The sequence below is a fragment of the Balearica regulorum genome, chromosome 3 (assembly GCF_011004875.1).
Source record: "Balearica regulorum gibbericeps isolate bBalReg1 chromosome 3, bBalReg1.pri, whole genome shotgun sequence".
NCBI lineage: Eukaryota > Metazoa > Chordata > Aves > Gruiformes > Gruidae > Balearica > Balearica regulorum.
Genome location: NC_046186.1, coordinates 115,972,459 through 115,985,469, shown reverse-complemented (window position 1 = coordinate 115,985,469; position 13,011 = coordinate 115,972,459). Strand labels below are relative to the sequence as shown.

The window sequence follows — 13,011 nt, the reverse complement described above, 5'->3', positions numbered from 1 at the left end:
ACCTGAGCTGACATGGTTCCCGTCTCCCTTTATCTGAGGTACCAGTTGGAGCCATACTTGTCGGGTTTTTTCCCCATAAGGCTGTCCCAGTTGCGGAGGAATTTGAGTGTCATCTTCCAAAGCCCGCTTCGCTAATTTGATCACAGAAACCTTAAAACACTTTGTTCATGTGTTACTTGAGCACCACATGTTCTTCCAACACTTTGGAGACCTGATGCCCCAATGCATCCCCTGTGGGTGGCAGCCTTGGGGTGCTGCCTGGCTCACCTCGCTGTCTTGGTCCCGGTCCCCCACTGCATGAGGGAAAGGGTGTCTGGCACCATGGGTTGTTTGATCTGTATGCTGATGTCTGGAAACCCAGTGGGTTCATTCCTTGCTGATTGATGGGTCTCTTTCCTATGATGGCTTGAGCTGTCAAGACCATCTGCCACAGAGGTGGACTTCCATCCTGGACTGTGTTGGGACCAGACCAATGGTGTCTAAATACCGCCCTCAAGAAAAACGCTTTGATGAGACTATGTGATGCTCACAAAAGGTTTTCTTTTTATTTTGTTACCATTGCAGTGACAGCTATATTGTGCGAGTCAAAGCTGTGGTTATGACCCGAGATGACTCCAGTGGGGGATGGTTGCCGCAAGAAGGAGGCGGTCTCAGTAGAGTTGGCGTCTGCAAGGTCACGTACCCAGAGGGCAATGGAAGAAGTGGATTTCTAATCCATGGTGAAAGGCAGAAAGACAAACTGGTAATAGAACCTAATTCAACTTTTGTCTGTTCTTATAATGAGAATTATCCCAAATCTATTGCTATTGTATTCTTGTGCAAGTTTTTTAAAAAAATGAAAAACAGACGTGCAGCTAGTATCAGATTGGACAAAACAAACCATCCTTATCTAGAATTGCCATCTTTTGCTATCTAGGTTGTCGTGCCACCACCTGGAAGGAACAGGTAAATTTTTTGACATCCATGTGCAAAGACCCCCTTTGATGATTGAAAAAGGACCTGGGTTGTTTTGGGTTTTTTTTCCTAAGACCTAGCAGAGGTACATGAGAAGTGACCTGGAGTGTAAAGAACCCATGAAGCCAGTCACATTGCACTGAGTAATGCAGCGCAAGCCTTTAAAACAGCCATGAATTATTTATGCTGCGTGCCATTCAAGGTTTGAACGAGCAGAGTGAGAATATGAAGACAAGTTGTCTCTTATGAGTTCACACACTCGCTTTCTCCTGGTAGCTGTTTATTTAAAAAAGAGCTCTCTTCTTTCCCCACACAAATCAGTTCAATAAAGCCTTTTCCCTGTGTCCAGGGTCCATTTTAGATGTTACAGTTTGTTATCTCATTTCTAAATATTTGATTCTTCTGAAATTTCTTCCTGTGAAGATATGGGCTAGCTTAAAAATGCATGCTCCCCGCACAGGCTCTGCGAACTCAGTGTTGGGGCGGGGGATAAATCATTGAGTCAGAAATGATCTTGCTTTCAAAAAGACTGGTATTTTAAAGCTGTTTCAAGTACAGCTTGTCTGTTGCAATACTATTTTGCTTAGGATGCCTTTTTTTTTTTTTTTTTTAAACAGTATTTTGGAGCCATGCTTGTGGGTTTGGGGGACAGGGTAAGACTTGCAAGCCATTCCTATTCTTCCTGAGCATCACCCTAGAGATGGTTTTTGGCACAGCAAAGCTTGAAATGAGTGCCTGTCTGGGGCTGAGGGAGGGAAAAAAAAAAAAAAAAAAAAAGGTGGGGGAGCGTAACAGCACCTCCTAAATCTGTTGCTGGCGGATGAAATTTCCGTTGAGCAAAGTTATTGAGGGAAGAAGTTCTCCTTCCACCTGAGCCCCCACTAGCTGTAACCTGTGCCACACTGGGTCTTGAAACAGGCTCCAGGGGTAGCAAGGAAGCACCTACTCAAAGCACGAGCAAAAGATGAATGTGCGATGGTTATGAGAACTATTACAGTGTCTGGCGTTTATTAGTCATCGTTTGGTAGGGAAGGATGTTCCACTATGCGAGACTTGGCTTGTTTTTAGGTCGGGGACGGCTCTGTCCTTGGGGTTGGAAAAGTGACTCTGCTCCTCTTTTGGGGCTCATGCCCTCCCAGGTGGTGCTGGAGTGCTTTGTGAAGAAGGACCTGGTGTACACAAAGGCGAACCCCACCTTCCACCACTGGAAAGTTGACAACAGAAAGTTCGGGCTCACTTTTCAAAGCCCCGCCGACGCTAGAGCCTTCGACAGAGGAGTGAGGAAAGCCATCGAGGACCTCATTGAAGGTACCGTGGCGGCAGCTGCCACTTCGACCCTTGGAAGAGCAGGGAAGGAAGGGGGTTTGAGTCATGGAGTTGGGAAGAGGGGCAGGTTTAAAATAATTTCTTTGGCTTGGACGTCTCTGGTGTAGCTGGGCACTTGCCCTGTGCTGAGTAAGCCCAAGCGTACTTTTAAGAACTGAGTTTTCTCGTCCCTTAAGGAGAAAAGGGATTTCAGTCCAGGTATTTTCCAATCCTATCTGGCCCGGTCTGTCCAGACTTCCTCCCTTAATTATCATTGAGTTTGTTATTACTGCTTTTTTTGATAGGCTTGAGTTTCACATTAACGATGGCAACTCAAACAGCCCAGGCTCTTTATGTGCAGCCGAATCTCGTTGTACTGAGTCTTTGTTAAATCATAGTATGAATTCCTGCCTGGAGTTGAATAAAACTTTGTTTTGTTTTTTGTTGTTTTGTTGGGGTTTTTTCTGTAATTAGTTTTGTCTGCGTCCTCTTAGTCCAATGGTGGTTCTTGAAGACTTTGTTGTGTTGTTGGGGTTTTTTTTAATTCTGTAAAAAATGCGTTTGAATTGCCTGTGCTTTGAAGTTGTCATAACTTTTTTTTCTTTTCACATTTCATTGCAATCAGGCAATCATAATACAGGTATAATTCATTAGTACTTTATTTTAATGAAATTTGATTCTTCTTGGGGTTTTTTGCTTGATTTTTTTTTTTTTTTTTAAACCATGTCCCTTTATGGAGGGACTTTGTGGTCCAAAGCCTTTCCCCTTCTCACCCGGTGTGACCAGGATATTTTTATATACAGATTATATTATTTTTTGAGGACATTAGCTCCATAGGACACTTTAACATTCTGGGATGCCCTCTCCTTGCTTTAACATGGAAATGGTAGGTACTGGGAGAGAAATAATGCGCCAGGGCTCCTTCCTGGTAAATACTTCATCACTTTGAGGAAGGATCTTCTCAACTAGTTACTCATTTGCTTTTTCCTGTGCCATTAACGTGAAGAAGTTACAGCTAGGCCTTCTGCTTTCTTCTTGCTAAAACTGGGAGGCATTTTGAGTCATAGAAGTGGTGTTTTATGTAAATGGCACGGGATTGTGCAAAGTTTCAAGGAGTTGATAACTCACCTGTATTGAGTAGTATTTTGGAGACGTTGGCACGTGGCAGCTCCTGTTCTGCTCTTTCTGATCCATTTTACAGTGGAGGTATTTATAATCAAGTTCTGCTGTATCTCAGATACTTCAAAATCAGCAAATCTATATTTATCCATTAACAGCACAAACTGATCCTCATGAATGTGTTCCTCCTTGACTTCCAAATAAGGCTTTCTGAATGAAAAACAGTAACTGGCTCGTGCACAGACAGCGTCGGGCAGTGGATTTCATTTATCATTCATTTTTTTGTTCGTGTAGTTGATCAAATTTAGCAGGTAATATCAAGCACAACAAGCTATGTGCATTCGAAACTTCATGAAATCGCTGATTTATTATTAATCTTTAACCAATAGCTTGTTCCCTGTAGCATCAGGAGTAAAGAAGTTTTGTGCACAAATGCAGGAATCCTATGTAGCTCTGTAGAGCGTCTGGATTTTTTTACTTTTAAAGCTAATGTAGCAAATGGCACAAATGTTTTCATGTTACTTAGCATTTTAAGTGGGCTTTCGCACTTAGCTCTGCGCATCTTTGTGATGATGCAACTGAGAGCAGCCGAGGCTGGCGCAGATAGCGTTATATAAAGTACATTATTTTTAAAAATTTCCAGAATGAAGGTGGTACAAACCGTTCAACTATTTCAGCCAGGGATGTGATGTGGCCCTAATGCCCACCCTCCTTGGCAGCCTCATGGCACGTGAAGCCAGCTGGGAAGGGGCTTCAGGATCCTTGGCCAGGGGTAGGGGAGAGGGATCACCCCCTTTTAGCCACAGCATAAATTCAGCGCCGGGTCCAGCGATGGCGTGTGCCTCCCTTCCCGCTGCCCTTCTGCGATGTGGGTGCTGACCCGGCTTTTGAGCAGCTCCAGAGAGGGACACCTGCAGGGTGGGGAAAGGGGTTGGAGGAAGGGGTTTTTACTATAATTTCCCTCTTTTTCCAGACGATTGCCATGTAATTAATGAGAACCGCACCCAAGTGTTTTGCTCTTGTCTATGATTTTACACATTTCAGCTCCTTTCAAATACTTTGCTTATGGGGGGCAAAGTGGTTCTCTGAGAAATAGCTGGTAGCAGAGAAGACCTTTACAATATATAACAGCTTCCAAAATTAGAAGAAGAAAAACAACGCAATCTAACTCTTCAAAGTGAGGTTTATTTTTTTAAAATAAAAAGTCATTTCCCCCCCCTCCAGATTTAGGGAATACATGAAGAATAACTCTCATGTGGTTTCTTGACAGCTGAGTATCTAATCTTGAGCGCTGATTAGTATGTAGCTTTACTGTTCTTCAGAAATTAAAGTCTTCTGTAATTGGAAATGTTAACTGCTATTTTTAACATAGTTAATTAGCATTGGCAGCCATACAGTTGCGTGTCAAGAAACACTTCCAGATTTTACCTTTCCAACCCAGCTACCAGTAGATGGATTTTTCTTCCTTAATTTGAGCTGCTCTTACGCATCTACAATATACAAACGTGTGAGAATCCAAATGTTTACCGGCCTAATGAAAAAAAAGTTGCATAGAAACGTCATGTGTTTTAAAAAGCTGGATTTTTTCATTTTTCTAGGGTCTACGACTTCCTCGTCAACGCTTCACAATGAGGCCGAGGTTGGCGATGATGATGTCTTCACTGTAAGTACATCTCACCTGAGGTCGTTCTCATTTACGCTCCAGTTTACACAGTCAGGTTGGAAAGGGTTTTTCTTTTTATGCCTCGGGGTTGGCTTCCAGCTGTCGTCATGTTTGGCCAGTGGGTGTGTTTTATTTGATGGAAGTATCTCCTCTCCAGAAGGTAAAGTCTTGGGTTTCTGTTGGCCTCCTGTCGCCGTGTGAAAAGCACGGCAGAGCAGGTGTTGTCAGGGCTAGAAGTGAGCGAATGGTAACTCTCAAATTTCCTATGACTTGGTCTGAGTGGTGCACAAACCTCTTTAATATCTCTCTGTCCTTAAGACGCTTCCCACAAGTTAGAGTAGATGGCTGCTACTCAGGCGCATACTCAAGGAAATGAGATTTTGTATTGCAATTGTTAACAAAAGCCAACTTCATAAGTGTTTTGCCTGAGCATGAAATGCAGAAAGTTCAAACAAGTGTTTTTCAGCTGGAGGAAGGCACAGTAGCATGCCATCTACCTAACAAGCGATGACTTATGTAGGAGTGAGTTGCTCATATTTAATTTGTGGTAATATCTGAAATATGTTTTGGAGTCTTTCTGAAAGAGAAGCTGATACTGTCCCCACTACACTTGCACACTTTAAAAGAGGGGGGGAAAAAAACCCAAAAAATTATGTCGGATGAAATTGTAATCCAATCACGGATATTCCTTGGGCTGAAAACAGGACGCTCATAACAAATGCTTTGTCTATTAAATTTATTTACTCAGCTCCGATCTCAGACCCCCATGCACATGTTAGATTATAAATGCCCTCCTTGTCCCACAGCGCAGGTGGGGACTGGGTGTCAGGAGGGTGGAAGGTGGGATGTCCTCAGCACAGCAGCAGCAAACTCAGTTAACGCTGTCTTTGGGATGCTTCCCTGCATCTTTAGGGTGAATGAGGGAAAACTGAGGACCGGCATGAAGCTCTTTGAAAATAGGCACCAGGAAGCACCCGAAAACGAAAGGTGTTTTTGAGGGTGATGTTTCACCGGTGTGAGATCAGGGCAGGTTCCCTGCCGCGTTTTGACCGCATTGTCCTGACGGCTGGCATGTTGTCTGCATCTGTCCTTTTGTCACGGCTCCGGGAGACAAACAACAGCAGGCAGGGTTAAAAGGTGACTTCCTGCACTCCGCAGCAAAACTATCATTAGCAGCTGCTTCCCAGCTACCTGCCAGAAGTGATTTATGGGCGCTGGGCTGGGACAGACGGGGGCGGGAGGGGAAGGCACCGCTGGAGCCCAGAGCATTTTACCAATTTGTGCTGGTTTGTCTGCAAATTTGCCAGGTGAGCTGTGCTTTGCTGGGGATGTTGGTCACGCTGGACGTGTGTGCGGCTCTTCTGTGCTCATCAGAAAGGGGACGACCGTCGAAATGCGCCTTGGGTGGGTGTGTGCCAGCTCTCGCTGGGTTAGACATGGAAATAGTATTAAAGCAGTAAAAAGTAGCCTGTGGAAATAGGAAAGGATATTTTTGCTAAAATCAACCGGCTGACGTTTGGGGACCTGTGAGTGCTCCTGAATTTCCCCACAAGCTTGATCTTGTGGTTAAGTGTTGATTTTTAAACTCGAAGGGTGCTTTTTTTACTGGGAGGAAGAAGTTGTTGCCTTTAAGTAGGTGTTGCTTTGCATTGGGAAACTTGGATGAATGGTGCTCCAGCTGCATCAAAATCCCTCAAACTCCTGCATTCAAAGTGAAGAGCCAAAACTGAGAGAGATTTTCCCCCCTACTTGACCCCAGGCAGGTGACAGATAACCCCCTGCTGTGCAGATATTTATGGGTAGGATGCTTGGTGGAGAAGGAGGAGCAAGCTACTTGATAGCATTAGGAAGGAGGGAAAACTCAGCTGCGATCGGCACTTTGGGATCGAGGGGGACGTTCACACCTCGGGTTGTGCCCTGCCTGGCAGCTCTCTCTGGATGTTGTGTCATCTCCAGAGGGAGGGTGAGGGGGGACTTCACAGATGGTGGTAGCTTGCGAAGAGCTGTTGGTGAAGCTGTTGCATCAGGGCGGGTGTGTTGTCGTACTCCGAAAGCAAGGCTTTAGGAGCATCTTCTTCCTTAATATTTCTTCTTTGCCTTCTCTGGATGAAGTTTCTCCTTTCACTGCAGTCGTTAAGCTCTTTGAAGTTCTTGGCTTCCCGTTTATCTGGGAATACTGGTAGGTGATGGTGGAGTTAGGAAGTCTGCATAAGCCAGAAATAACAGACTGAAGTGTGGAGCGGTTTTAGACTGGAAGAAATTGATAGGGCTGTGATCTGTTTTATTTTTACCCTTCTGTTTCATTCTTTCTTTGCACTTCTTTTTGACTTGCGTATCATAGTCTATTTGGTCATCCTTGCACACAAAACTTCTTTACAACTTTCCTGTAAACTCTTTTTCTCCAGCCACAGCAGTGGATTTTTCAGGTTTGGGGTGGTTTGGTTTTTTTTTTTTTCCCTCTGTTTTAAAGAGAAAGTACATTTGTTCTTTTTTATTTCCTAAGGTAGTTATTAAAATCTTCACAGTCCTCCCCCTCTCCCACACATGCATGAATAAACTTAACTGTGTGCGGCAGAATTTTCAAAAGCATCTGCATGATTGAGTCATTTAATCAGTCATTTACCCATCTCTGAAAATCCCAGCCATCGCTGCTGCCTCAAATATTTGGCCCGAGGTCCTGCCCCTCCTTGAAGATGTTTCAATCTGTCCAACCACAACCGGTCCAAAACTTCATATTTCTTACACTGCTTTACAGATGGCCACCCCAGCTTTATCTTGCATGTCAGCACTGATGTTTGCACCAATGTAATGATACAGGCTTTAAAACCACTGCCCTCATTGCATATAAGCACTGACCCTGATACGGCTGTTGGATATTGATTGACACAGGGTTTTTATACTGTCCCTGATTCTGTTAGCTTCAATACCACTCAGTGGGATGATGACTTTGTGCCTATTTTTGTGCGTGCAACTTGTACATCATCCATTTTGTTTCTTCGTCAGCCAGCACGCAACCCTTCCGGGCATCCAGCAAGTTATTTACATGGGGAAGAGAAGGTTTGCCCCAGAGGTAGAGCTCTCCCCCAGGCTGTGATTTTGTGTGGCTTAATGGAGGATCATTTTCTTGTACCAGAAGGTGGGGTTTTTTGTTCTTAAAGGGGGTGAATTATCTGCAGCTGTGGATACGTGAGCATTTGCTTGGGAAGCATTGCTGGTGTCGGTAGCCTTATCTCCTCCCATCAGTGTAACTTGCAGTGCCAAGACTGTAACCTGGGCAGCAGTACCTGGCCCCATCCCTACAGCGTATGCTCCCTATCCGTCGTTCTGAAGCATGGGTTGTATCTTTAAAAACAGGACTTTGCCATCTAATAATTTTCCTATGGATTAGACCTACAGCAACTAGCAACTCGATACAAACCTCTGTTCTGAAATTCATACCTATTAGGGCAGAAAGCAAAAGTGTATAGAAATAAATGTCACTGACTGGAGGGGACTATGCTTATTTCTTAAATGAAATCTCCATTTAGAAGATTTAACAATATGTAGTTGTGTTTCTTTAATTCCAGATCCTCGGTAGAGCCCATAAATGTTTTCCATATGTTAGCAAATAAATTTCTCCTGTCTTGTACATTATAAATTGTCCTCTCAAGAGATGCAATCTGAGTAAGACTAGCCATCCGTTCTGTCTCCATTGGGGGAAACATTGTCTTTGCAACAGTCTGAGATTGTTCTGTTTGTCTTCATCCATCCAGCCTGCATCTTCAGCCTTCTTTAATTAACATTTGTTTCAGAAATAACGTTTAATAAGGACTGAATATATTCTGTATTTCCTCAGCCACAGAATTTGCCATATAATTGAGTTCTTGTGCAAAATTTTTTCCTTAATCTACACTTTTACTTTCAGTTACAGATAATAATCCCACATGACCATGAAGTGAAAAATGTGAATTGAGGCCAAGGAAAGAAAGGTCAATGTCTTCCAGAGTCTGCAGAGTGCCTGAAATGGTCTCTCTTAGCAACCCATCTGAAAAAGCAGAGGTGTTCATTCTGAAACCTTATGACCAGTTCAGCTGAAACCCTGCTCATGTTTTTCAGATAAATCCGCAGCCTTGTGCCTGCTTTAGTGCTGAAGAAAAGACGTCCCCTGGCAGGAGGAGCAAGAGCTCCCATGTCTGTTCTGGTTTGTGAACCTAAAAATGGCTGCAGTCCTCTTCTGCAGAGGGGGAACGTGAAGGAGAAAACAACAAAACCCAACCTTGCTAAATTTGATACGCTTGTTACAATCGTAGCTGTTTCATGTAATCGATAATTTTGAAAAAATCTTAGTTTTTGTTCAAAATGAGACTTGTAGAATTTTGCGGGTACACCAGGCATGATCTAGAGGTGCATGGCAGAGCTACAGGGTTGCGTTTCAAGACACCTGGACTCGATCCATTGCTTTTCTTGCAGACTCCTGGCTAAAAGCCTGTTTGCCTCAGTTCCTCAGCTACAAGATGGGGAAAATATTCTCCCGCTTCACTAAGGTGATGCGAGCAGATCTTGCTGCCACCACTTACCTTCTCTGTGCAGGGTCTTGGTGCTAGGATTTACCCCAGGCTTCCAGCAGAAGTCTTCAGACTCGTTTTCACCACAAAGTTGTGTTTGGAGAGATCCTGTGCCCCTCGTGCCTTTTTCTCAGCGTGAACGTGTACTCCTGTGCTCGGGGATGTTCGAGTTAGGAAGTTTGTCGTGTGGCTTGGACACTGCTGACAGTCGTTTAAGAGACAGGCACAATTACCCATTCTCCACCGTAGCGGTCCAGATTGTGACAGATGTTAACGTTACAGTCCCCCTTGCATCTCTTCTGGTTTCCTAATTAAAAAACCAGATTTCTCCCTGCTGCCTTTCCATGAAACCTTTTCCCTACTTTCATCTCCCATGTGGGCCTCAAGCGTGTTACAGCCTTACTATTAAAATTTATAAGATTTATGTTAGTTAGATAAACACTAAATCTAATTTTTCTTGCTGGCTTGGTCGTTGCACGTTCAGATGGTTCTTTTAAAGAACCACTGTAGCTCTCATTCTTTAAAGCAGACATGTAGAAACCCAGGCTAATTCCTTTGGAATAAATTTGTAAGGTCCGTGTGATGCTGGAGCGTCTCTCATTCCACACTTCCTAAGATAAAGTAACAGAGAGGAAAAATGCCTTTTGGAGGAGCAGAGCTCTGTACAGAGGTAGTGGGGTGCGATGCTAAGGTTGTGACTGTAAGCAAATCTACCTTGTTTGCTTTGTAAGGCTGAGCAAAGTGATTAGCGCATCGTCACAGCAATAGGACTAGATGGCCTTACCTATGTTATTCTTCCTGCTCAGCAGCCAGCTGTGCTCTGCATGTACGGCTGAAGGGTTCGTTGCTGCTAGCCACATCCTCTGATGTCTGGATTTTGGGCTTGCATTGTAAACCACAGCTATTCTAATTCAGATTTTAAGAGGGGAAAAAAAAAGTACTTGCCAAGTAGAGGGAAATATACACACACAGAAACCAGCAGGCACAAATCCCTCCCTCAAAAAAAAACCAAAAAAAAACCCCAAAAAAACCCCCTCACAAAACGAAAAAAACCTACCGAACAAACAGAAAAAACCTTTCCTGTCTTTGAGCAATGAACAGGACTGAGATTTATTCATATTTTTAATAGTTGGGTCTCTCAAGTTATACGCAGTGCTCTGGGCATCCCCGTCCTGTCCTGCACTTAAGTTGGTGTTGCACTGGCTGTTCAACAGTCGCTCCTCACGCCTGAACACGGCTTTTGCTCTTCCCACTTCAGCACTGTGAAATCTGCCTTGATTTGTTCCAGCAGACTGACTACCACGATAGTCCCAGAGTCTGAGGTCATTGATTTATCCGTAGTTTAACTGGTTTTTTCCTCCTTCCATTAATACCAGGATGTATCAGCTTCTTGGTGAAATTTTTTCTCCTTTTATGCCAGGGGTCAGGAGGCAGGAGAGATGCCACTGAAATAGTGAAAAGGTCCTGAATATCCAGCTATTTTAAAGCTAGCTTCTTTTTATTCCTTTTTCCTGCCTTTCTTCAGACTAACTTTGCCCACAGCAAATTCATGTCACTCGGTGGGAATGGATAATGATGCTCAAAGAGATTTTTCAGTCGGGAAATTCAAGTGGAAAGTTTTTTTCTGGCTGTCAGGTTTTGTATAGTGTTGTGTTTCTCACTTTCCTTCAGGACACCCCGTTTCTTTTAAGTGATGCTGGAAATGAGCCCATTTATTTTATTACTCTTCTACCAATACAATCAAGCTATACTCACTTTGATAATTTAATACGATTGTCGCTGAGACGGAGGTATCACTGCTGTGATCTGGGATGGCAGCTGCTCTTTTCTTTAAGCTCTTCAAACCTGTAGGGGCAATTATTGTGTACTTCAGTCTATAGGTTGTCCTTGCTCACTCGCAGCCTGTCCTCCAGACAGAAGGAAATACAAAAATTACTGTGGTGTGGAGGTATGTAGTGCATAAAATCTATTCTTATGTATGTAACGGATTCATGAGATGTAAATCAAGTGAAGACCTAAGGGGATCTGATAGGAGAGAGCAGTGTGGGGTAGATTTGAAGCCTTATTTGCTTTCTTTAAAAGAAAGGAAGGGGAAATAGAGATCTTGCACAGTTTATGTATTGCTCTGTTGTATTTATCATAGTATTTTCTTGCTTTCGGGTCAATCTCTGGTGGGCAAAGCAGGCTTCCTGTGCTTGAGATCAGGAATAAGCAGTTTAACACAATTCCCAAGTGCACTGAACTTCAGTTGATTTGGCACTATTTCAGTCTAAGGCTTTAAAACAGTAAAACCTCTTCTTCCCCTGCGCCCCCCCCACCTTTTTTTAAACCAAGCTATCAGTCCAGCTGTTTTACCACACACAATCTTCGAACTCCTGAGCCCCTGGCACGGACGGGATCACCCAAGCAATACTGCAGAGCTTCCCAAGGGTCCGGCAGTCACCACCGCACCGGCGGGGAGATGATGGGAATGCAGTCAGAAATTTGGTTGGTCATCGGTGCCCATGTGCACTTTGTGAAGGAGGCAGAAAACCAGATCCAAAAGAATAAGTGTGATTTTTATTTTTTTTATTTTTATTTTTTTTAATTCACCTTAGCAGCCCAAATACAGGAAGTGGTCCTTTCCGGCAAATACCAGCCTACTGAGAGCTTGGGGTGTTTGGGGGTGTCTGTGAAGACAAGACGAGAGCATCTGTCGTTCAATAACAAATTATTAAGCAGAAAATATCTGTATTGCTATCAGATACTCCAAGTCTCACTGTTGTGTAGTTTTTTATGTAGTTAATTATAGCAGCAACTTGGATGTGTTGAGCTACTTTGCTGAGGGTAAGCAATTTCTCTTGTCATAATTCTTCCTCTCAAGGCCATTTTTGTAGTGTGTTTTCTGGCTCTGTATCGTTCCCACATACAAACACAGTTGGTCCTGTGCTGGGATTGGGATATATCCTGCAGGAAACTGAAATCTGATCTTCTGCTGTGATGGAAGTTTCCTTATAGCTGTATCTTGCCAGAACTTTTAAGTGGTGTAATTTGTGCACCAGTTAAGTATTGGGTTTTGTTCAGTTTGCCCCAGCAGTTCAAGAGATTTTTTTTGTCAGTTTTTTTGGTTTCTTTCTCATTTTAGCATCCGTTTTCCCATTTCCCTGTGCTTAGATGATGATACGGTGGCATATTTTAGTGTGCTGGCTCTTTTGGTTTTATACTCTATTTAATTATTTTGTTAGGTATAACCAGACTTGCATTCATATAAGTAATCTCCAGATGACTGAAAGCCTGTGTTCTTGTAATACGCATTCACCTGAGGCTTCAGGCCGAGAGGCATCATCAGCAAACCTGCCTGTAAGATTCCTTGACCAAAGGTGAATTGACTGGTGCCTCCGTAGCTGTAGTTTCTAGCTGAATTTGTGATCTGAGAGCATTGTAGCA

The 13,011-nt window shown here is 43.5% G+C and overlaps 1 protein-coding gene across 2 annotated transcripts in view; it reads left to right on the top strand.

Moving 5' to 3' along the window:
• The window catches only part of SPRED2 (sprouty related EVH1 domain containing 2), a 65,756-nt gene that overhangs the window by 38,066 nt on the left and 14,679 nt on the right, over positions 1 to 13,011 (top strand). For both annotated transcript variants that reach the window (XM_075749712.1, XM_075749713.1), the window contains exons 2-4: positions 565 to 742; positions 2,094 to 2,262; positions 4,977 to 5,041. In XM_075749712.1, coding sequence (XP_075605827.1) covers positions 565 to 742; positions 2,094 to 2,262; positions 4,977 to 5,041 — 412 coding nt within the window. The remainder of the gene's footprint in view (positions 1 to 564; positions 743 to 2,093; positions 2,263 to 4,976; positions 5,042 to 13,011) is intronic.